This window comes from Cervus elaphus, chromosome 29 (assembly GCF_910594005.1).
Source record: "Cervus elaphus chromosome 29, mCerEla1.1, whole genome shotgun sequence".
Taxonomy (NCBI): domain Eukaryota; kingdom Metazoa; phylum Chordata; class Mammalia; order Artiodactyla; family Cervidae; genus Cervus; species Cervus elaphus.
The window spans coordinates 57,594,191-57,620,868 of record NC_057843.1 but is presented as its reverse complement, the minus strand read 5'-3'; the positions used below and the strand labels follow the sequence as shown (position 1 = coordinate 57,620,868).

The 26,678-nt window shown below is 37.9% G+C and overlaps 1 protein-coding gene across 1 annotated transcript in view; it reads right to left on the bottom strand.

Annotated features, from left to right (window-relative positions):
• RECK (reversion inducing cysteine rich protein with kazal motifs) overlaps positions 1-26,678 on the bottom strand; it is a 78,284-nt gene that overhangs the window by 46,636 nt on the left and 4,970 nt on the right. The window contains exons 2-6 of the mRNA XM_043891064.1: positions 17,825-17,883; positions 15,347-15,421; positions 14,412-14,448; positions 11,614-11,699; positions 9,898-9,945 (exon numbers count right to left, since the gene is read on the bottom strand). Of these exons, the coding sequence (XP_043746999.1) occupies positions 9,898-9,945; positions 11,614-11,699; positions 14,412-14,448; positions 15,347-15,421; positions 17,825-17,883 (305 nt within the window). The remainder of the gene's footprint in view (positions 1-9,897; positions 9,946-11,613; positions 11,700-14,411; positions 14,449-15,346; positions 15,422-17,824; positions 17,884-26,678) is intronic.

Here is a 26,678-nt window from a genome sequence, read left to right as displayed (position 1 = left end):
CTCAATTTTTCACCCTTCCCTGTGCCTATTTCTCTCATGTTAACTCTGGACTTGATCGTGTGATTTGCTTCAGTTAAGGGGACAGCAGTAAGTGTGAGGAAAGTAGAGCCCGGCACATACATCAACACTTGCAGGTTTCATTTCTCTCTTGGGCTCGGGCCACCACCATGGGAACTTGTTTGAGCCACGCTGTGAAAGCGCTGGGAGAGACGTGTGGAAGAGAGCTGAGCTGACTTAGCCAAGGGCATCCTAAACCAGCCAGACCCTGGCTGATTTGCCAGGCGACAGCAGATGCATACGTGGGCCCAGCTTGCTCAAATCAGAACTGCCTAAATGAGTGAGAAATAATAAATTGTTATGGCTCTAGGCCATGGGGTTTAGGGATGGCCTGCTACCCAACATTACTGAGATTACAGACACAGTATTCAGTGCTTTCTCCGCTCATTCAAAGAATGACTAATTCATAGACATTTACACAGGGTTTTCACATAAAACTGCTATTTACTCTGAAACAAAGAACCTTGTGTACTGTCCAGAGTGGGAAAATTTTCTATTAAAAATTCTATCTATAAAAATACTAACTGTAGCACCTACTTACAGGCAACAAATTTCTGTTCATCCTTTAGGTCTTACCTGCGCTGTGAAGACTTCCTCATTACCCTGAGTAGGGTTTTTTCCCTCCAGGCTTCAAGGTGTCTTATACAGACTTCTAGCAATGTACTTGGATTTGTATTATAATGGACTATTTGAATTTCCCTCCTCCCATGGACTAGGCTATGGACTTCTTACTGTTCTCAGAGTACAAAGATCCTTCCATCTTTGTACTCTGAGAACAGTGTCTGGTACATATTAAGTGTATCAACTCAATGAATGCTGGAGGAATGAATGAATGACAGATGCAAAGAAAAGTGAGACATGGACTCTGCCCATAGGAACTCAGGCGATTAGCATTAAAGTGACAAGCAAACATAGAGTTACACTATAAGGTGACAAAATGCTACAATAAAGTATGCAAAGTGTTTATAAATAGCAACTAATATTTTTGTGTGTGGACGGAAGAGGGTTGAGCAGACAAGATTTTAAAGAGGAACCATCTAAGCCAGAATTTGGATGGGGTTGTGGTATGCTGCAGTGGGGTGGGATTTCACAGGCATGGGGGTAAAAGGGAGTTCTGATTTGTAATATTTGCTGATATGTATGGCATAAATACCCCCAACACGGCTGCTTTTCAAGTTAACTGGCTTGCAAAATTCCTGAATATTTAACAACTGACCAGTTCTCCCTAGCAGGTAGGAGTTGGCTCTAGCCTACTAATGGATGGGAACGATAGGATGGATTCAGGGAGCAGGAATTCCAGGAGGATGATGGGTGGTACAACCACGACTAACTAACAAAACACATAGCCAATCTGGGAAGTATAAGCAGTAACTTGCAGAACTGTCAAGGAGGGGAGAGTTAGGACCAAGAAAAGCTTCAGTACACCAGGCTGAGGAACGTGAACTGTATCTCACAGGTGAGCCACCGAAGAGTTTCAAGGAAGGGAGTGATATGACCATACTTGGTCTTTGAAGAGGTCACCCTAGAAGTGGAGATAGTAAAAAAAAAAAGAGGAGAAAGTAGAGACAGGGAAGCTACCTGAGCAGCTATTGTAGTAGTTCCCCAAAGTGGTATAAAGGCCTGAGACAGGCTGTGACTGAGGGCCTGGAAAGGAGGCCCATTTAAGACAGACATATTCCACAGGCAAATTTTTAGGGTTTTATGGCTAGTTGTTCTTTGTTTTTGTGGGAGGTGGTGAGAAAGAAGAAATAGTAGATAATACCTCTTAGGTTTTTGGTTTGTCTATCTGGGAGGGCTGTACTTGAACAACCAAGCGAGGAATATAAGAAAGATGATAAGTTTTTGTCTGGGAATGAGTGTATGTGTGGTGTTGTGTAGCATGTAGGGTGGAGGGAAGGAGAGGTAGGGAAGATAAGTTAGTTTGGCTGATTTATTGTAGCAATCAAAGCAATCAGGGTAGATGACATTTAGTTCAGTTCAGTTTAGTTGTGTCTGACTCTTTGCAACCCCATGGACTGCAGCACACCAGGGCTCCCTGTCCATCACCAACTCCTGGAGTTTACTCAGACTCATGTCCTTTGAGTTGGTGATTCCATCCAACCATCTCATCCTCTGTCATCCCCTTCTCCTCCTGCCTTCAATCTTTCCCAGCATCAGGGTCTTTTCCAATGAGTCAATTCTTCACATCAGGTGGCCAAAATACTGGAGTTTCAGCTTTAGCATCAGTCCTTCCAATGAATATTCAGGACTGATCTCCTTGCCATCCAAGGGACTCTCAAGAGTCTTCTCCAACACCACAGTTCAAAAGCATCAATTTTTCGGTGCTCAGCTTTCTTCACAGTCCAACTCTCACATCCATACATGACCACTGGAAAAACCATAGCCTTGACCAGACGGACCTTTGTTGGCAAAGTAACGTCTCTGCTTTTTAATATGCTATTTAGGTTGGTCATAACTTTTCTCCCAAGGAGTCTCTTTTAATTTCATGGCTGCAGTCACCATCTGTAGTGATTTTGAAGCCCCCCAAAATAAAGTTTGCACTGTTCCCACTGTTTCCCCATCTATTTGCCATGAAGTGATGGGACTAGATGCCATGGTCTTAGTTTTCTGAATGTTGAGTTTTAAGCCAGCTTTTTCACTTTCCTCTTTCACTTTCAAGAGGCTCTTTAGTTCTTCTTCACTTTCTGCCATAAGGGTGGTGTCATCTGCATATCTGAGGTTATTGATATTTCTCCCGGCAATCTTGATTCCAACTTGTGCTTCATCTAGCCCAGCATTTCTCATGATGTACTCTGCATATAAATTAAATAAGCAGGGTGACAGTATACAGCTTTGACGTACTCCTTTTCCTGATTTGGAAGCAGTCTGTTGTTCCATGTCCAGTTCTAACTGTTGCTTCCTGACCTGCATATAGATTTCTCAAGAGGCAGGTAAGATGGTCTGGTATTCCCATCTCTTTCAGAATTTTCCAGTTTGTGGTGATCCACACAGTCAAAGGTTTTGGCATAGTCAACAAACCAGAAACAGATGTTTTTTCTGCAACTCTCTTGCTCTTTTGATAATCCAGCGGATGTTGGCAATTTGATCTCTGGTTCCCCTGCCTTTTCTAAATACAGCTTGAACACCTGGAAGTCCACGGTTCACAAACTGTTGAAGTCTGGCTTGGAGAATTTTGAGCATTACTTTACTAGCATGTGAGATGAGTGCAACTGTACAGTAGTTTGAGCATTCTTTGGCATTGCCTTTCTTTGGGACTGGAATGAAAACTGACCTTTTCCCAGTCTTGTGGCCATTGCTGAGTTTTCCAAATTTGCTGGCATATTGAGTGCAGCACTTTTACAGCAGTAGATGAGATTGCCTAGATAGAAAAACCTGGCCATTTGGATTAGACAGGGTCATAATCTAATCAGACTTGATCAGATTTCCCTCTGGGGATGATCTCATTCAGTTCACTTTTGAGAAGAATGGACTAGAGAGGAAATACACAAGCTCAACAGACTAAGTAGGAGCTATTCCCTTCCCCAATACAAAATATGACAAAACCAAAGAGCATACAAATGGAGAATAATCAAGATTTTATACTATCTTAAGCCAGTACTGCAGGACCTAATAGGTTTCGCTCTTTTTGGAGCTCATCAGCTGCAGGTAACGGCTCAAATCTAGTCCAGTACAGCATACCTGTAGAGCATTTTACCATTACAAAGCCTCCCATCCACCATCTTCTATTTATTATTTTCTGACAGTCCTTGGAATTTCCTTGGTACTAACGAAAAGAAGCTTTACATTTAGGTGCTGAAGGCTCTGCTGAGGCAAAGTAATCACATGACTCTTATTGTTAAAATTCCCCAAAGACAATGGTCCACAGCCTAGGCTGTCATCTGCCATTCAAGAAGGCCTACTGTATTCTTGGAACTAACTGCAGCGCAGATCCAATCACACCGAGGCACAGAAGGCCTCAAGCTGTCCAGAGAATACTGATGGTCCCTGCCCTCCCAGCTTTTAATTTGGGGAGCTATTTTTTCATCCCTTTTCCTTTATGCTTCTGGTAGTAAATCTAGAATCAAAGTTAATTTGAGAGAAAAGGAACAAAATAAAATTAAAACATAGAAATCTTTAAAGCAGAATATTTGTTGTGACATTTCCTGAGGATACACTGTATACCATACAGACACACGTAAATATGCACCAAACAGTGGCATCCAGGGGTACCGGAGTATGTGGTAAGCTACCGTTTGTGTAGAGAAGGGTGGAAAAGAACTGCATCTACATATTTACTTTCATGTGCAGAAAGTGTCTCTGGTGACTTTAGGAACTGGGTAGCTGTGGTGTAAGAGGCAGAAAAGAGACTTCATTGTATACCAGTTTGAATTCTGAACATGTGCATACTAAAAAAAGTAAAATAAAATTTAACACGTACCTGCACGCTTCTCTTATGCATTTAGCTGTGTGTTCATAGGACATTGCTAACAGAACTGAGCTTGGAACTCACAAGGCTGACCATCTTTGTTCTAGTGGTTCTTAGAGCCTCTTTTTAACATCCTCAGAGTCTTAATTTTACCTCAGTATTCCCACAGAACCAGAGTCCCAGGATACAGCATTCTTTTAGTTTTCTTTAAGCAACAATTTAGTTTAAAACTTTAAATGGCTTAACTTAAAAAAAAAACCCTCACAAAAATATCTTCTTCTGGCTTTCTTTCATAGTTTCTCACTTTCCTTAATGAAATAACATCAAATAATGAGTGAAGGAAGCTAGAAAGAAAATAGAGAACTGAAAATTTTATTTCTGAAAAGAATATAAAGAAAAGCATAGAGAAGGATCTGTGAAAGAAGGAATAAACAAGTAAAAACATAAAAGTCTGATGATAAATTTGCAACACTGTATTTCAGTGGTTCATGCAGCAAATTGAAAGGTATATATATTTATGGCCATTATGTTAAGAGAATGGCAGGTAAGGTCTGACATAAAGGCATGACACAGGTTTAAGAACCTAAAACTAAAATTTGTCTCATCATGTTAGAGACATTGCCAAGTCTCTGGAAATATATCAGCCTCACATCATCTTGATGTTTATTCTGACATTCAAGAAAATAACTACCAACAATCAATTTTTGTTTTTAATCACCATCTTGGTGGCTAGAAGAAAATGTTTTCAGCCAGCTTGTAGACAAAGACTATGCAAAAAGTTTCACACCTCGAGGAACATATGACTACGTTTTCACTTTAGTTCTAATCAGCCAATTTGCCCTAGTGTGGCTAAACTAGTATGGTTCTACTTTATATCCAGCATCTGTTCTGATTACTGGTGCCTTCATTCTAGTCTTTGAACATTTTAAATGTCATCCCTCGTCTAATATCACATATGAATAGACGTGGCCTGATCAATACTTCTAGGTGTGGTTAAGACCAAGTTTGTGAAAACATACGGTGAACCTAGAACTGAGCATGCCTGTAACACTTGAACATGTCCATGACAGAGTTATCAAGTTACTGGTTGATTCTGGCAACTCTAACCAAATATGTGTGATTCTAAAAGAAGTAGTCTCAAATACTGAAGGAAGTATTCTTTCTCAGGTATTACTCAGAATAAAAGAACTGCAGAGACAAGTCTCTGCAGACTCTCTAGCCAAGTTTTCTGTCCGTTGCAGAAATCTCCTCCACAGTATGTTTATCCAGTAAATCTTTGCTTGAACACTTACAGTAATAAGAATTTCTCTTTTTCTCGGAATATCTCAATCCACTATTTTCAATGAGCATAGAAAGGATCCTCCTACTGAAATGATAGATCAGTATATGGCTCCTCCTCTTTCTATTCCCTAAAAACGCAATTTTCAAAATCAGCTCTCACTTTTTTCTACACTTCCTCTTTCACAGAGCTTTCCTTCACTCTTGAGATTCAAGAGTTACTTTACAGTTGACCTTGGGCATGATTTCTCCTCAGTTTTCGTCTGGTATTCCTAACCACCTCTGTGCGTGTGCGTGCTCAGTCACTAAGTTGTGTCTGACTCTTTGAGACCCTATGGATTGCAGTCCACCAGGCTCCTCTGTCCACGGGATCTCCCAGGCAAGAATACTGGAATGGGTTGCCATTTCTTTCTCCAGGGAATCTTTCTGACTCAGGGCTCAAACCCACATCTCTTGCATTGCTGGCAGATTCTTTACCACGGAGCCACCTGGGAAGTCCAACTTAACCTCTAAGATATGCAATTTTTACATTTAAAAAAGACCTAACACTCAATATACTTCGATTTCTTTAAAATCCCTTCCCATGCTATCTTTGCTGTGTATTTTCTCTCTTTTTTAAAAACTCAGTATTATTATTGTTTTCATATAATTTGTGTTTTAATTTAGTCCCTTTGTATTTTTATTGTTCTCATTTTCCTTTGCATCTCAAATAATTATATAGATATTTTAGAACTTCCTTTAGAGAAGGACTTTTAGAAACGGTCCAGTAACAGCAATTCTCTTTGTTGTCTAGAAACACCTTAATTGTGCCTTCTTTCTTGAAAAATATTTTGCTGGGTATGATAGTTATTTTCTCTCAGAATATCTTAGGTATCCTTCTACTGTCCCTGGCTTCCTCTGCTGCTTTGAAAAGTCAGCTGCTGAACTCCTTTGAAGACAATGTCATTTTTTTTTTTTTTTCTGTTTTTAAGATCTTTGGCTATGAAATACGTCTGCAATGTATGGATTAAAAAAAAAAAAATCCTGCCAGATCCTTCTTGGGCCTGTGTTTTTTCTCTTTCCTCTACTATTCCAATTGGAACACTCACATCCTCTATGTCCCTTAAATCTCTTTTAGCCTATCCCACTGTGCTGCTTTTTCATATAGCTTTAGTCCTATCTTCCAATTCATTAATTGTTTTTTATACTTCCCTGAACATCATCTCCTATACTCAGTTCATCATAACAAATCCTGAATGATGGACTCTTACCTTCAAACCTTTGATTTATTCCCAAATATTCGACTCTATTGCTATCATCCTAGTTGTGGGCCATATTTGTTTTTAGCTAAGTTAGAGAAATTTGGGGCATCTAAAACTTAGCTTGCACATATCTAAGACTTAAAGCTTTCTAAAATATTGGACTTACTTGTTATGTTGATCTCTTATCACAGAATCTTTATCATCTCCTTCTACTTAATAATGACTGAGCCCCCAAAATATAATTTTTCCGGGATTTGGCCCCACTTTACCTATCCAAGCAGATTCTCAGCCCTAAATAGGCCTACTTTCTTTTCACCCCCCTGTACAAGCCATGTGCACGTTTGCTAACACGCTTTTGATACAGTCTCCTAACCCAAATTATATAAATCCTTTCAGGCCTCTCTTTTGCAGTTTCTCCTGATAACTCCCAGCATGCTCAGTCTGCTTTCTCATTTCCTTGAGCCCTTGTGTGTTCAGTACATATTCTAATTATCTTGACTCAATTAGATATAATTCTTTAGTATTTGAAGTTGAGCTATATATAGCTTAACCATAATTCTAACCTAGATCTGATCCAAAGTTTTTATATAATTTTACTTATTTTTGGCCAAGCCATGTGGCTATGTGGGATCTTAGTTTCCCAACCAGGGATGAAACCCATGTTCCCTGCAGGGGAAGCAATGGAGTCCTAATCACTGGATGGCCAGGGAATTCCCCAAAGTTTGCTTTCTTTCTAATATATTTATTATATTTGTTGACTTGTGTAAAAAAGAAACCAGATGTTGCAAAATTACATATGAAAATGCTTTACATTTAACTAGCTTATCTTTGCTTAGCTGGAACAAAGTAATCTTAAATGGCATTAAAATTTTTAAACTTTATCATTTAATAAATTTCCCAGGAAATCTCCTCAAAGGGGATTCTGCAGCAGTTTATCAGTAAAGATAAACATTAGCTCCTTTGAAAATGACCACTCATTCTCTGACTCTCTAGTCAAATTACACAACTCCATCGTTTACAGTAAATGTTAACCCCTAAAATTGTAAACCTAAAGTAACAGCTTACATATTGGAAGTTCACTTCCAGGGGCCACTCCAGTGTTAAGGAAAAGGTACTAAAAAACCTAGTTTTATGTTTTATAAATTATTGTCATGTTGATAAACAACTGATCCAGTTAAAATAGGTTGCACTACACCAAAGTTACCTACTTCACTTTGTAACAAACAGCCACTAGGTCTACACTAGAGTTTAACAATCTAATGAGAGTGACTGTTATTTGGGGTTATAATACAGAACCTTCTTTCCATGTTTAAGTGCTCTTGCCTCTCTTTTTATTTCTAAATAACATATAAAATATAAAATTGAATCTCAAATTATCTTGATAATCCATACAGTTTTTTACATATGTAAACATAACAAATATTATATATATATATAAAATATATATACTTTACATATATATATTACATATATATTTTATTTTTATATATATGTGAAAGAACCATCTTGACATGTAAATTTTTGGAAGATATTAACAGTTGCTTAATTCTAGGCCAAATAAGGGAGGAGAGACTGAAAAAGAGAAACTACTCTTAGTATTTCTCTCATAGGACAGTGATTATCTCTCTTTCTTACCTTTCCTGTCCCGTCCTTCATCAACACATACTGGCAGACTTCCTAGGTCAATGCAGAAATCCAGACAAGAGAAGGAAGCACACTAAAATAGTGGAGGACAGGCTACAGGAGATGGACAGTGTCAGTGTCATGGACATCATGTGGGAGAAAAGAAGGAATCGTCACAGTTAGTCACTTTGTTCAAGAGAAACTAAAACAGTTACTTCAATGGCAGAGAGAAAAGAAAAAAAAAGAAAGATCTTTTACTTCTTTGTAGAAAGGCTCTTTTCAATAAGAACAGAGAAGAACTGCAGTTAATTTGGAAATTCGTCTTCAGAGAAACAGATAAAACTTAGCAATAGTATAAAGGAATGAAAGATAAATAAGATTTTTTTCGATTCAAAAATATTGAGGTTATTTATAGGCTTTGAGAAAATTAAAAAAAAAAAATCAGAACTATAATCTAGAAGCAGTGAAGAGGTTGTTCTATTTTTCTTCTCCAAGAGAAGACAGACTATTAAAAGCAGTAGGAATCCCAATGTTTATATATAAAAATGATGAATGAGTAATATGGACTTGTATGCTTAATTATATACGGCTTTGTACTATTAAAAAAACATATTGTCACATTTAACAATGAAGTTCTAGAAACTGACCAAATTTTAGTATCAGTGAGGAGCTTTTATTTCACATCAGGGACAATCTTTTGTACATACTTACTTGATGTGAAATACTTTCTATACCTCTGCCCGTCCTCAACCTGTGTCCCCATGCCCCACCCAATCTATCAATAAGTACTACAGTGCTTGAAACACCACTGCTAGGAAGAGTCCCTCGAGATTTAATAATTGAAATTTAGTATGTACCTCTCCTTTCCAATGTACAATGCTAGGAAATTATGAAGTTACTCACGCTAGCAACGTGATTGTTTCTTCCAATTAGAAGTAGTTCATAAAGGTGGATACCTAGATGAATCAAGGTATAGGAGAAGGGGCAAAAGAGGATATGGAACCTACAAAAAACTATTTTACAACCTAGGATACAACCAGTAGCTGTATTATGAAAACATAGGTTAAAGCTTCTGTATGTGTGATTTAGGCATTTCTTTCAAATTAATGCTTAACTGCAACAAGTTAAAGTCATAACATTTCTAAACAAAGTAAATGACATTTTTCTCAAGACTATCTTTTCTGTAAAGTAAAAGGTAATTGATTTAACGATGAATTTATTTTTAAAATTTGAGTGATTCTATCAATTCTGATAACACCTGATTCGTTTATCCAAATTTGTTAAAATGCATACCTCATATTCTTTTCTGCAAACTCTGGAAATATCATTTTTTGATGATGCCTAAAAGATAACAAATTTCTCAATTAATTTATTACACATGCTCTTCAGTATGAAACCAAAAAGAATACAAACATAAGTATATGTAATTGCTGGCACAGCCGTCTTTACTTCATCAAGGAAAACCTCATGCTCAAATATTATGCAAACAAATCTTATATAATTTTTAAAAACAAGCATTAGCTCCAGATATGCTAGAATTTCACTCTTCTATGGCTTTAATCTCACATAATGACACAGTCCTTTTATTATTTCAGAAACCAGATAAGTTTGAAGGAAATCTAAATCAGAGGACTTTTTAAAAAAAATCTAAATTCCATTCTGTAGCAAATTTTCTTGTGAAGCTCTGCTGCAGTGAATTTTCTTATGAAGTTCTGCCAGGGCATTTATAGTTTGCTTTTTCTTTAACCCTTCATATTCTAAGTTCCCGTATTAACCAATATTCTCAGAAAAAATCCATACCTAACAGAGGAGACAACTAAAGAGGGAAAGGCAATGCCAGGCAATTAATTAATAAAAGTTACTTTTATGTAATTTTCTTAACAAGTTTATGAAGAAGAAATTAACCCTTCTACAGATGAGGAAACGGACACACAGAGAAACAACGTGATTTACTAAAGTATATACTTTCCATAAAAAACAAGCCAAAACACAGCTGCTGAGGGTTGGCTGTTCTTCCATATGATAACAGTCCCACTTAGAAATATAGTCCCAGAGGCATGGGCTCTGTGGTTCCTTTTTCTATTTCCTCCTCTTCTATTACCTAGGCTTACGCAATTCTTAATAGATCAGCTCACGAGGACAGGGAAAGCGAGAAGCAGAATGGACTGGCAACTATTCTGTCCCACGAGATACACTACAGTTCTAATCCTCTACAACTCAGTTTCACCTCAATGCTTGCAGGAGAACAGCCGATAGTTAGGCTGTGTGGTGCCCAAAGAGCGTGGTTCAGTGGTCTGTACGAAAGTGAAGGTGTCTCATATACTCCTGCTCAAAGACCAGTCACTAGGAGAAAATAAGACAAGGCTTTGCAGCTGCAGATTCAGGGCCACTCAAGTTTCCCAGTTAAGAGTGCTCCCACCACTTGGAGTAAGAGGAGCCCGGAGACCAGTTTTACCACAGCACTCCGATGCATCACTATGAGCATTCAGTGAGGAAGAGTTCAGGGTCTAACTTGATTCAGACCTGAGATACATCAAGTCAGACAGAAGTCATAACTCACCGCAGGAGTCATGCTCACCTGAGGAGCAGAGAAGGAATAAAGAACACAGTCACAGTAAATCCATGATGAAAGGCAGAGGGAAGATAAAAGCAAAATAAGCCAACTGTGTCAACTGCTTCCATCCAAGCATGCCTGAAATTTACACCACTATTTGGAGTCGTTTAGCACTGATGAAGCATGACCATAGGCAGAGTACAAAAGTCCTTGATTGCAGTAACATTTTTTCTTTGTGCGGCAGGGAGAAGTTAAAGCACAAGAGAAGGCTGAGAGTCTTACATGCAGCAGACATGACTGAAAAAGCAGCATGTCTAAAAGGAAGTGGTCTACGCAAGGAATGCTAAACTTGCAGCTGCTATGGGTCACCTCTCCAGAAATAGGCAAGATCCAAGACACAGCTAAAACTCAAACTATACTCCACTCTGCTTAAGAGCCTCATTGCCAAGTGTTACCTGCTTGCATGCCTGTCGACATTCCAAGGTAATAGCCAGTTCACAGCAGCCTAAGCCAACCCAGCCATCAGACTTCTTAAACACACCTTAAAAACAAAATGTTCAGATGTTTTGGTCATAAGAAGTGACAAAGCAAACTGGTTCAAGGACACCACTCAAGTCAAAGCAAGTTTCCGTAAGAAAACTAGCCTAGAGAGCAGGGGCTCCGAAGCATGAAGCCCCTCCTCCCAGCCTGACCCTCAACGCTGGCAGTCTTCTCAGGGTCTCTGCAACCTAATCACCAGGTCCTTTGTCTTTCCCCTCTTCTCCCTGCTCACCTTGAATTCTCTTTAGCTCATTCTCACTCTAAGGCAGACAGAATCTCTAGAAGACATACGGGTTAAGGAAAGCAATGACTTCTTTCACCTCTGGACTGTGAACCAGAGGCAGGACTCCTATTAATAACTTAATAAGCAAGCAAACAAAATAGGGCATGAGTATTATTGTATCAAAATACCTAGAAGAGCATAAAACCCACGAGGCTGTTTATGATGCTGTTTAACAACTGATACTCAGGAAACAGACAGGAACATCTCCTGGGAGCCATGACTGATCTTGGTAGGTACACTTTAGTGTGGGGCAAAATGACTATACTGATGCAATTTACGCACAGTAGCTATTTCTCCAAGCAAATTACAGTGACACCAAAAGGTGGTAAAATTATAAAAAGAGTTCTAATGCAATTTTAAGATCCCTTTTTGCAATCATAAACGCCAATGAATAACTCCTAGATAAAATTAGGAGATATAAGTAATGATTATGATAAAAGAAAAGATTTACTTGTAGGAATGCTGTAAATTCCTTATCTCTTTTGAGAAATGCTTTATGCTGCTTCCATGTAATACACAGATCTGCAAATTCCCATGTACATTAAATTATTTCCATTTGAAAAAAATGTCAGGGATTCAAGGCAATAGGTAACATAGTTCTCTATACGAAACTAAGACCTAATATAAAAAACAGAAGCATTCAACTAAAAAAACAAACAAAAGCACACAAATGGCCCATGGACAGACAAAGCTCTCAAAATATAATCATAAACCACCCCAACTGTTAAAACTGGCTAAGAAAACCGCATATCGTAAGAGTCTATATCCCTATATGTTTGAATGGTATTAAAGGGCAGCAGACTCCCATCTAGTCCCACTGCCTAGTGTAGTTTCCTCTTGATCTCTGCTGCTTGCTACTCAGAATCCTGCATATTCTATACAGAATTTTGGATGGAATCAATGTGGGTCATACACTCTGTGGACTTTTGTACCATAATGCAGTATACTGCTATTTTCACATAGCCAGTACCTTTTCTGTGTTAGTCACTTAGTTATGTCTGACTCTTTGCAATTCCATGGATTGAAGTCCACCAGGCTCCTCTGTCCATGGAATTCTCCAGGCACGGATACTGGAGTGGGTTGCCATTCCCTTCTCCAGGGGATCTTCCAAATCCAGAGATCGACCCTGGGTCTCCCATATTGCAGGCAGATTCTTTACCGACTGAGCCACAAAAGGAGCTCTTGCTTCTTAGAACATATTAAATTATTCAACAAGCAACTACATTCACTGAACCCTTACTGTATACAAAGTCCTTTATCAGGTATTTTGTGGGCTAATAGATAAAAATATATGATTTATCCCTTTATGGAGATTACAGTTTGGTAGGAACAGTACACACATATATAATTACAGACACTAGGTAGAGGGATAATTAGGAGAACAAGCAAGGATGTGAGCAATTCCAGGAGGGAAATAGTTCAATTTGTTTGAAATGAAAACTTTCAACAGTATGAAAACCTTTAGAATTCAGAGAAATGTAAGCTATACTCCCTTTTTTCAAGGCACTGGGTTTAACCAGGACTGGAAAATGAGCTCTAATCCTAGGAGATTGGGAATGCCAGATGGGGAGTTTGGGCTTTATTCTGATTTAAGTGGATAGCCCCTGAGGGAGTTTTTTTTAAGACGGTGGGAAAGACAGCTATGGTGTGTTGAAACATGAGTTATGAGGTTACTGCAATAATCTACCCCAAAAGTCTAACAATAAATGCTTGAACTAGGAATAGCAAGGATGGATGCAAGATTTTACAACGGGGTGAATGAAGCTAAAAAGAAAAAACATTCAGAGATAATGACTTGAGGGTTTCCAGTCTAGTGTTATTCATAACAAAAAGCAATTATCAGATGAGCTTGGTTTTGAGTCATGCTACCTGGATGCAGAGATCCAAGCAGAGAAGACTAGAAGTCATGAATAAAAACTTGGATTTGAAAATTATCTTCTCAGAGCTGATTAGATAACAGTTCTGGGAAGGAATGTGGTTACCAGGGTGAGTGTGGGGAAAGAAGGGAAGAGGACCACACACAGGAATAGCCATGGTAGTTACAGGGGTGATGGTGTATGTGTGTGCGTGGTTGGGGGGTGGAGATAAGAGAGGACAAAGTCACAAGGTCAAGGTGAGGTCACAAGGAGGTAGTGGTCAATGTATCAACTGTCATATGGAAGTCAGAAAGAACAAGTGCTGAGAAGCAGCTGTAGGATCTAGGAACCAAGAGGTCTTGGTGATCTTTCAAAGCCCAGTTTCAACAGAACAGCTGAAGTGGAAACAAGAGTACCACAAATGACTGAGTGAATGAGAATAAATTATACATTTGAAAATCTGGATGCCTCCAGGAGGGAGAGGATAGAAATCCAAGGGTATATATTAGGTTACAGGACTATGACACAGATTTTACAATCACAAAATAAGTTTTAATGTAACACTATTACTTACCTGGCAAAGATGAATTCATACAACTCCAAATGTCAACCTAAAATCGTAATCATCAAAAGACTTTTATGTAGAAACCCAGTTTCAAAATACAATTTCTACAGAAATTACATACAGCTAATTTGATTATGTCTGTCTCTATACAATCAATGATCTAGAAGCATCAACCAGCTATTTGGGGAAGAAAAAACAGAAATGAGATGTAAAAATACTGCTTGCTGTTTTCTCAACTTCCCATCTGGGATACTAAAGACAAGTATGGTTACTCAGGATGTTTACTGGAATAACTGTTTCTAAGCACAGAGATAAAAGTGCCTGTTGAGTGACTAAAGTAAAATATGTCAGTCAGAACTGTTTGATCATAAACTTTCCCATTTAACCCAACCTACCTTATCTAAACAGGCTTTCTCATGCCAGTTCAGACTTTCTTAGCTTAGCCATGAGCATCCCAAACAAGGGATGGTCCATGCATTAGAGACATTTTAAGTTACATGATTCAGACAGGCATGCAATGTATCTATAGTACACCAGAAAATGAGAAGACAGAAGTAATGAGAAATTACACATTTTCCCTTACCCTAAATCTGACTTTTTAAACATTAAAATAAATATAAGATTTAGCTATGGTTTTCATAAAATTGTCAAAATATAATAAGTAAAATTCTCAATTTCAGATAAACTATTATTATGAAATTTAAAGACTAGAACATATTTTTATATAATACTGTTCTTATACCTACATCATAAACAACAAAAGATAAAAGACAATATTCCATCTAGCAATTTGTATGAAGATCTTTTTAAAGTATCCAGTTAAATCTAACATTTTACCTTGACCACAAACCCCAATCACTCTGAAAAATTTGCTAAATCAAAAGTAACTCAATAGAGTGCTTCATTAGACAAAAACTTCCATAGTTAAGTTAAACAATACCTACCATTGTTTCAGGGCAATAATCTGGGGCTCGCTGCAACAGATGTTTTAGTCGCGATTCACTTTTTGAGGAAAATATCTACTTGACAAAAACAAAAAAAAGTTTTAAGGCATTTTTTCAATAAGAAAATGGAAGAGGTAAATTTTTTTATCCTCTAGGTTTATCAGTTGTCTAGAATATTTTCCAATTTCCCTTCATAAATGTGCTTTATTATAAAACATCAGTCCTGACTTCTTATATAAATTCAAATTCTAAAAGTTTTAATTTCAAATCTCCAACTGCCTTCACACAGTGGTTTTCACTGATAATTCAGCAACTTACCCTACTAACTTCCTAACTTCCTACAGCCATCAAGTGCATTCGTATTCACTCCAAATCAAAACCTAACTATCAGTAGAATACCCTCTCTTCATTCCTCACTGGTTGAAGAATTAAAGATTCCTTATTCCTGCCCTTCTCACTGTCAGTGAGCTCTGCCGGTTTCAGCATCCTAGCCTCTCACTCCTCTGGTGATTGGGATGACTGACTTACCTGACTATTGAGTCTGACCAGGGAAAGTGAATCCTATTTTTACCTCTCTTCCTCTGCAAGTAAGTCTATCTGGAGTTTAGTGCATACCTGGAGATAAATGCTACCTACATTCAGCATTTGTGTAACTAGAAATAAAGTAATTTGGTCAGGGAAGAACTTGGTCAGGGAAGAATTTTTTTAATTAGGATGACTATAGTATTCACTTACTTTGCTACATTATAGAATTTTAAACACTTTATATTTTAAGAAATTAGTCCTCACCTTTTGCGAGTACCTCATAAAAATAATTTACCCTATGGAACATTAGTGGAAAAAACAAGAGGAAACAAGGCAAAAGTCAGAAAAGGAGTGCTTCCAAAAGTAGGAGAGTTACTTTAAAAGCTCTCTTATGGTGACACCATCAAGAGGCCATTTTTGCTTTTAAAAAGCTATTGCTCTGACAGTAAATTTGCAGAAAACTTAATCTACTATAGTGTTTTGACATGAATTCTCTAGCAGCTATTTAGGTAAGACATCTTGTTATACTTAGAGTATCTTGAAAAACCTTTTTAATCCCTGTTAGGTAGTGCTCTCATTTTTAGGAAGTAACAAAATCCAGGTTATTACTTGAAAACTCCTCAAAAGATGATTGAGGTCATTAATTCTCAACTGGTAAGGCTACAACTACACAATCAAGATGATGAAAGAAAAGTAAGACATTATGAACAGTTATCGTCTCAGTGGAACTTGCCTTAAAAAGGTTCAAGCAGAACTATAGGAAAGTTTCAAAGGTAGGAAATCAGTCCTGAATATTCATTGGAAGGACTGATGCTGAAACTCCCAATACTTTGACCACCTGATGCAAAGAACTGACTCATTTAAAAGACCCTGATGCTGGGAAAGACTGATGGCAGGAGGAGAAGGGGATGACAGAGGATGAGATGGTTGGATGGCATCACCGACTCAATGGACATGAGTTTGAGTAAACTCCAGGAGTTGGTGATGGACAGAGAGGCCTGGTGTGCTGCAGGCCATGGGGTCGCAAAGAGTTGGACACGACTGAGCGACTGAACTGAACTGAACTGAGTACAATGAGCACCCACATAAGCCTTCATCTAAATTCACCCATTATTAACATTTGCTTTAACTTTCTCTACATATGCACGTTATTTTTATTACTTTGATGAAACATTTAGAATTCATTATAGACATGATCATTCATTTCTAAATTCCAGCATGTATCTTCTAAGAATAAGGACACCATTCTAACTAACCACAATACAATCATCAGATTCAGTTCGCAGCACTGGTAGGTACATTATTATTATAGCTCATATTTAAATGTCACCAATTTATCTCAATCACATGCTCTATAGCAGTCTTTTTTTTTTTTTTTTTTTAATTCCAGGACCCAATACAGAATTATGCACTGCATTTAGTTGTCATGTCTCTTTAGTTTCCTTTAATCTGGAAGTTTCTTGTGTGTTCTTTGAGGCCTCAGAAACTGCAGCCTGCCAGGCTCCTCTGTCCATGGGATTTTCCAGGCAAGAATACTGGAGTGCACTGCCTTTTCCTACTCCAGGGGATATTCCCAACCCAGGAATCAAACCAAACCCATCTCTCTTGTGTCTCCTGTATTAGGAGGCGGGTTCTTTACCACTAGCACCACCTAGGAATTCCTGGGACGTTTCTTGACCTTTGTTTTTATAACACTGATATCTCTAAAGGGTACAGGTGGTTGTTTTGAGGAATATCCCTCAATCTGGGTTTGCCATATTGTTTCCTCAGGATCCAGGTTATGTATTTTGGGTAGGAATCCCACTTCAGATACTGTGCTCCACTACGTTCGCAGACTCATGTTAACTTGTTCCATTACTGCTGATGTGAACTGACCATTTAAGTGCTGTCCAACAGATTTCTCTAAAACAATTACACTAAACAATATCCTCTATAATTATCAAGCAAGCTTACCTGTTCACAAACATCACGGCACATCTGGTTATCCTTTGAATGATTACAACACAGTGCACCTAGGGAGAAAAAATAAACACCCAATATTGCGTATTGTTAAAACAATGATTAAGCTAAGTCAGATGGTTACACAAACCACTTATTCGACAGATTATTACTATTATTATCCATTTTAACTCAACAAAGCTTTGTTGTGTACCTATTTCAAGTCAAAGATGGTGCTATTTGAGGACACGGTTATTGCCTTTAAGAAGCTTGTGATCTAACAGGGGAGACTGTCATTTAATAATAATCGCTACTATGTACTGTGTACTTTTCATGTGCCAGAATTTTACTATTTGCTTTATGATTATCTTATTCAACCCTCAACAATTATCCTATGGACTATATTCTATTATTATACCTATAAAGGAAGGTTAAATGATAAAAAGATAGTGAATTTTGTTTTGGACGTGTTAAATGTAAGTCTCCATTATCTCAGTGAAATAAATAGAGATTAGGTTTGAAAACAAAAAGAGTTGAGGGCTTGAGGTGAGGTTGTATATGTCTCTGAATAGCCACTGGGAGAACAAAGGAAGCAACTATAAATGTTTCTCAAACTTTTTTCTATGAAACACTGTTTCATGATGTGTTAATATCTATTCCTCAAGAGAAAATGTTTCATGTTCAAATAAATTAGGAAACAAAGGATTAAAAAGTTAAAGAGAATTTTTTAAAAAATCATTTTATTTTATTTTTATCCTCTGGAGAAGGGAATGGTAACTCACTCCAGTATTCTTGTCTGGAGAATCCCACAGACAGAGGAGCCTGGCAGGGCTACAGTCTATGGGGTCGCAAAGAGTCAGAGAGGACTGAGCGACTACACTTTAATACCGTTTTTATTTTTTTAACACCAAAAACATTTTGCACTGGGGTATAGCTGATCTTAAATTCTTAAGATTTTGAGAAATTTCTTTCTCAAATCTGAGAAAATTCTTAAAGAGATGGGAATACCTGACCTGACTCCTGAGAAATTTGTATGCAGGTCAAGAAGCAACAGGTAGAACTGGACATGGAACAACATATTGGTTCCAAATCAGGAAAGGAGTATGTCAAGACTGTATATTGTCACCCTGTTTATTTAACTTATATGCAGAGTACATCATGCAAAATGCTGGGCTGGATGAAGTACAAGCTGGAATCAAGATTGCTGGGAAAAATCTCAATAATCTTAGATATGCAGATGACACCACCCTTATGGCAGAAAGCAAAGAAGAACTAAATAGCCTCTTGATGAAAGTGAAAGAGGAGAGTGAAAAAGTTGGCTTAAAACTCAACATTCACAAAACTAAGATCATGGCATCTGATCCCATCAATTCATGGCAAATAGATGGGGAAACAATGGAAACAGTGACAGACTTTATTTTTGGGGGCTCCAAAATCACTGCAATGGTGACTGCAGCCATGAAATTAAGACACTTACTCCTTGCAAGAAAAGCTATGACCAACCTAGACAACACATTAAAAAGCAGACGTTACTTTGCCAACAAAGGTCCGTCTAGTCAAAGCTGTGGTTCCTCCAGTGGTCATGTATGGATTTGACAGTTGGACTATAAAGAAAGCTGAGCACTGAAGAATTGATGCTTTTGAACTGTGGTGTTGCAAAAGACTGAGAGTCCCTTGGACTGCAAGGAGATCAAATCAGTCAATTCTAAATGAAATCAACCCTGAACATTCATTGGAAGGACTGATGCTGAAGCTGAAACTCCTATACTCTTGCCACCTGATGCGAAGAACTGACTCACTGAAAAAGACCCTTATGCTAGGAAAGATTGAGGGCAGGAGGAGAAGGGGACAACAGAGGACGAGATAGTTGGATGGCATCACCGACTCAATGAATATGAGTCTGAGTAAGCTCTGGGAGTTGGTGATGGACAGGGGAGCCTGGCGTGCTGCAGTCCATGGGGTCACAAAGAGTTGGACCTGACTGAGTGACTGACCTGAACTGAACAGCCAATCAATAATGTGACAGTTTCAGGTGAATAGCGAAGGGACTCAGTCATATACGTACACGTATCCATTCTCTCCCAAACCCACTCCCATCCACGCTGGCACAGAACACTGGGCAGAGTTCCATGTGCTATACAATTGGTTTTTGTTGGTTATCCATTTTAAATATAGCAGGGTGTACATAACTTCCCAAAGTCCTTAACTATTCCTTCACACAACCCCCAACCATAAGTTCGTTTTCTAAGTCTGTGAGTCTCTGTTTTGTAAGTAAATTCATTTGTATCATTTCTTTTTAGATTCCACATATAAGGGATGTCATATATTTCTCCTTCTCTGACTTATTTCACTCGTACGACACTCTCTAGGTCTACCCATGTTGCTGCAAATGGCCTTATTTCCTTCTTTTTAATAGATGAATAAAATTCCTTTGTAGACATATATGCGTGTGCACGCGTGTGTGTATATATATATATACACCACATCTTCTTTATCCATTCCTCTGTCAATGGACATTTAAACTCTTCCCATGTCTTGTAAACAGTGCTGCCTTGAACACTGGGGTGCATGTATCTTTTCAGGCCATGTTTTTCTCTGGATATATGTCCCTGAGTGGGATTGCAGAGTGATATGATAGCTCTAGTTTTAGTTTTTTAAGGAACCCCCATACTGTTCTCCACAACAAGTGGCTGTACCAACTTACATTCCCACCAACAGTAGCAAGAGGGTTCCCTTTAAAGAGAATTCTTTACTGGACTTTATGAAACCTTTAATATGTTAATATGCATCATTAACTCCTAAAAGGGATCTAAGTTTCTCAGAGCACAAGATATTTTTCTCATGCCACTTATTTTACATCTCAGCATGCCAATTTGAGAAACATCACAGAAAAGGAAAAATATTGCCAAGCAGCATTATGGGCCCAGAAAAATTAATAAACTAGTGATATAGATAATCAGCAGGGGCATGTCATTATTCTACACTGAAGCTAACTGGGAAAAAAGATAAAGCTGAATTGATCAAGGGCTGTTTAGAGAGTGCTAAATCAAAAGTGACAGGGACATGAAAAGATTGCATTTCAGGCAGCTAGATCCAATACAATGCCTACATATGTGTGCGTGTATATATACACGCACACATATATATCAATCTCTTTAAATGAAATCTATATAATTTCAGTATATAAAATAGATGACAGCAGAGCTTTTTTGATTGAAGGTAAGATTGGTATTGGGAAGAAATGAATGAATAAAAAAGGTTCTCTTTAGCTCCTACCAACATCCTTTTAAGCACAAAACTGATATTGTTAATCCATAAAACAATAACAGGGCATATGATATTACTAACATATTGCTACAGTTTAGTTTCATAAAACACTATTGTGGGGCAGGCTTTCTAATGCTATATGGAAAAGGGTGTCTTAAAGTTTTAACATTTTACTTAAAAATTCTGAAAAATAGCATTGAAACAAGTATACTATCAAGAGTGAAACAGATCACCAGCCCAGGTTGGATGCATGAGACAAGTGCTCAGGGCTGGTGCACTGGCAAGACCCAGAGGGATGGGATGGAGAGGGAGGCGGGAGTGGGGATCAGGAAGGGGAACACATGTAAATCCATGGCTGATTCATGTCAATGTATGGCAAAACCCACTACAATATTGTAAAGTAATTAGCCTCCAACTAATAAAAATAAATGGGGAAAAAAAAAATTCTGAAAAAGTGAAAGTGAAGTCGCTCAGTCGTATCTGACTCTTTGCAACCCTATGGACTATAGCCCATCAGGCTCCTCCATCCATGGGATTTTCCAGGCAAGAATACTGGAGTGAGTTGCCATTTTCAGCATATAGAAATTCCATTAAGTTTCAGAAATTAAAAAAATTCCTTGTTTATAGGCTGTAGCTACCTTCTTAGAAGCACTGAATTCAAGGATGGGCCCAATCACTAATAAGACTTTCTCACAACACCCCTCTCTTCTCTGCCATGCTGAATCCCCTCCCTTCTAAGATTCTGTTATGTCCCCAGCCTCATTAGAATGAAGACAGGCAAGAATTGAAAGGTGGGGGCGGGGGATCTTCTGTGTGATATCGATGGGATCTTTTGAAGTGCTCAAGTTGTTGCCACTTTCTACTATCTTCCAACACAAAGCTCACATGAGGGCAGAAAATCCAGCTGAAGGAGAGCAAAGATAACTCAGAATAATACATGATCCCCATAAGCACAGGTTTAGCAAAGAGTAAACAGGCAGGAATTTTTGGAAAAAAAGTTTCTTGGAGCAAAGGTCTATTTAGAGCAGAAATATGAAATATGTCACAATTAAAACTCCAATAACAATGAAAGATTTGTTAAAAATATAAAGGTTTATTTTTTCCTATTTAATGGTGAAAGTCAAATTTATATTGGGGTGACCCCCAAAGTTAGATTTTTAAAATGATTCACTTTTTCATTAAGAAATCCAAAAATCTGGAAAAGAAGAAAAATGATCTAATATTCCCACTGTCCTGTCAGAACGTGTATTTACATATTTCTTTCTAGTCTTTCCAAAAGCCTTCTGAAATTTCTGACAGAATGGGATTAGAGAGCAGCCTGAAGTCTTCTAGTAGTAATGCCCTTCCCCCTCCTAACCAAGCATTCCTCTGTAATAATACATTTCCTCTCTTGAGAGGAACTGCCACCCTCCTAGAACAGGCTAGGGGACCTATACTACATCACGTTTTCCACATTTTATTTTTAACCTTAGTCATCATTATATTTGTACACTTTTTTTTCTTTGAAACAACAAAAACTTACTAGACTCAAACACTGCATACTTTTAAAGAAATGTCTATAAACAGACATTAACTCATATGCCTTCATTAAGAATGAGGGCAAAGGATTCAAATGCAATTAATGTGGCAATTAAAGGTCTTTGTCTTTTCAGAGCTTTTAAAATGGATTAATTGGGTCATTCAACTATTACAGTACAAAAAATTCTTGAAGGCCTAATTTTTATACAAAAAAAGACAGTAAATTCTAGAAATGCTTTGTTTTTCTAATTTGATTCTAACCTAATTTCTGGTTCTTCAAGAATAGTTTAAAACTCTGGTTATTTAAAAAAAAATGGAATTGAACAGATAAAGGTAAATTAGTTCAAAATAACACTTGATATTGACAGGATGAAAATAAATAGCACAGATATCATCCTTATTAAAGACATAAGGATGAGTGTCATATTTTGCATTCTTATTTCAAAACTCTGAAAATATAAAATTAATAAAAACCCAAAAGTGATTACTAAAAGCCACGTATTTGGGGTTTAAGAGGGTATTAGGGTAACCTAGAAATATTCTAGCAGAATTACCCAGAATTACCCAGGATTAATTAGAAACATCAAGGGCTGGCTGCTGGTTTGGGCCACGCGCCTACTAAAGACAGGCAAGTAAGCGGGAAGCACATGCTCCAGCCACAAGGGAAAAATGCAACTTCTGAGACCAACTAGCATTTAAAAAAACAATTACACACCCTAATCTAGAACTAAAATATTCATAGAATTATAGGATATTTGAAGTTAAAAGAGATTTTGCTACACAAGCCTCCCCAAACCTCAATTTGGTTAATGAAAAGCCAGTATTGTTTTCTTTTCTAAAGAAAATAAAGATTCCTTCTAATTAATGTATTTTTAGAGAATTACTAAAACAGAATATATATATCCTGCACTACTGAAAGGGAATGAACTAAATCTGAGCTGATACTGCAAAAAGGTCATTCCAAATAAAAAAAGTATGTTAATTTTAAAAATCTTATCTTATTTTAAAATCTTTATTTCCAAAACAGCCTGGAAATTGACCATCCCTTAAAAACATTGAAATGACAACTGCCACTTTAACTTATAAATGCATTCTTACAATTGTCACATTTATCCCTTGGAAGATGGATATGTGCCTGTGTATATATATAAACACTGCACCTTTTTCTTGACTCATTTACAAGTTACAGATATCCTCCACTGCTTGCCTCAAACTATAATGCTACAACTGCCAATTAGGTTCATTCTCTTCTGTTATCAATATGACTGCCAGATTAATTTTTTAAATTACTTTTCATGATGTCACTCTTTTAATCAAGGGTCCACAATGGCTTCCTGCTATTTCAGTTCTAAATTTTCTTAAGTCTTCTTCTTACCTCCCCTCCCCTGATCTTCTATTATTTTTTAACAAGGAAAGCCTATTATTTATATAATAATACCTTGAACACAGCCTTCTGCTTGTAATGCTTAGTGCCCGCTTTCCAGCTGACATAAATCCCAAACATCTTTCAAGGCTTAAAATTAAGCCCCATCTCAACTCTAAGTAAGCCTTTCTTCTCTAACAACTCCGGGCCATGTTGTTTTTTTGGTTAATGTCTTACTATTCCAGTCAAAACTGAAAACTTTAACACTTAACTCTAATAATTTCATGTGTGTACTAACGGTATTTCCAGACTGAATGGGAACTCCTTGTACACAATTTAGCACAGTGCTCAGCTCAAAAAATTTTCTTAATCACTGGTTAATAAGTAATAATTTCCTACTTATGCAAAGTATTTTTAATCAGAAAAAAATGTATGAGAAGTTTATTTCTCCCACTGTACCACTGTCATACCACATTTCCCATGGTGACCAAGCCATAATTTAGCACACATCGTAAGAGTTATTGACCCAGGTCAAAAGATAGGCTGGACCCAAACATATGCACAGGCACAGAGGTATGTACCCAGAGGGTGGTGGGCTCTACAGACACCAGGTCAAGATGAGCTGGAGCTAAGGAAGTTTTATGGTGTAGAGAAACCACGAGTAAGAAGAGGAAGCTGGTGGTGGAGAATGGGAAAGGCAAGAGATGTACAGAGACAAGCTATGAGAGACAGAGGGAGACTGTCTCTAAAAGCAGTCTTGGCTCCTGGCAGCTTTCCAGTTCCCACAGCAGTCCCTGAGGTTGTGCTCAATTTCCTATCCTTGGATTTCCATGTTCCCTGTTAGATGCTATCTAGCTAGCTCCCTACTCCTGAGCTACCTTGGTTTCTGTTCTTTTGGGGGTCAAAAGACCCTAAAAACATTATCATACATCATTATGAAACAACTAAGCAAATGACTCCTCAGATCCACCCCTACCCCACAGACGCTAATAGCCAGTATTCTTGGATAATTTTCTCCATTCTATGCCATCTATTCCCACCAATAAAACGAGGGATCTCAAAGTATTTCTGTCTGGCTCCCAATGATATATTCCATGGTCAAAATGTTTCTCCTAATACTTGTTACACTTTTCTTGAAGTCTTCTTCATGTAAGTTATGTGCTCTACATCATGTACTACCTATTTGACTAAATCGTATGATTTTTCCTCAAATATATTCAGATTTAGAATATAAATGGAAATGTACTAATATAACTACACAATACTAGTAATGCAGATATTACACACTTTTTGGTGATATTTAATGTCTGATATTCAAACTAAACCATAAACCCCATAAAAGCAGAGACCACATCTGTTTTCGTTTACCACACTATGTACCTAATGCTTGTCACGGTGTCTGGCACTATTAACCCCTCAACGAATATTTGCTCAATGGAATACTTACAGGTATGACATTTAATTTAGTAAGCAATGGACCAAGGGGAATTATTCCTAATATCCACCTTAAACATGTAAGAAAACAGAAATTTTGATTCTCTTCCTGACTCACCTGCCAAACCTCCAACTTACTTCTCCCCATCATCTTGACCTCAGTAAATAGCAACACTTTCCACTAAGTTGCTCAAGGTGAAAATCTAGAAATAATCTTTAATTCCTGTTTCCCTCACTTTCCACATCCAATCCATTAGTAATATATTCTGAATTTGTCCTCTTTAATCTCCACCATCACTCTAATTATTATCTCCTGCTTCGACTACTACAGTGGCCTAATAGCTCTGCTTTTATTCCTACCCTCTTAAAATAACTTTTTTTATTCAGCAGTCCGTGTGATCTAAAACAGAAATGAAAGCATACATCTCTTAAAGGTCCACTGGTTTCTATTTGCACATACAATAATATCCACAGTCCTTATGTGGCTTTTTGCAAGGCTCAGTACTACCTGCATGCGTGTGTGCTAAATCGCTTCAGCTGTGTCCAACTCTCCTGAGTTCAGTTCAATTCTGTTGCTGCTCAGTTGTGTCCGACTCTTTGCGACCCCATGGAATGCAGCATGCCAGGCCTCCCTGTCCATCACCAACTCCCAGAGCTTACTCAGACTTATGTCCATCAAGTCAGTGATGCCATCCAACCATCTCATACTCTGTCGTCCCCTTCTCCTCCTGCCTTCAATCTTTTCCAGCATCAGGGTCTTTTCCAATGAGTCAGTTCTTTCCATCAGGTGGCCAAAGTGTTGGAGTTTCAGCTTCAGCATCAGTCCTTCCAATGAATATTCAGGGCTGATTTCCTTTAGGACGGACTGGTTGGATCTCCTTGCACTCCAAGGGACTTTCAAGAGTCTTCTCCAACACCACAGTTCAAAAGCATCAATTCTTCAGTGCTCAGCTTTCTTTATAGTCCAATTCTCAAATCCATACATGACTACTGGAAGAACCATAGCTTTGACTAGACAGACCTTTGTCAGCAAAGTAACATCTCTGCTTTTTAATGTGCTGTCTAGGTGGGTCATAGCTTTTCTTCCAAGGAGCAAGCATCTTTTAATTTCATTGCTGCAGTCACCATCTGCAGTGATTTTGGAGCCCCCAAAAATAAAGTCTGTCACTGTTTCCATTGTTTCCCCATCTATTTGCCATGAATTGATGGGATCAGATGCCATGATCTTAGTTTTCTGAATGTTGAGCTTTAAGCCAACTTTTTCACTCTCCTCTTTCACTTTCATCA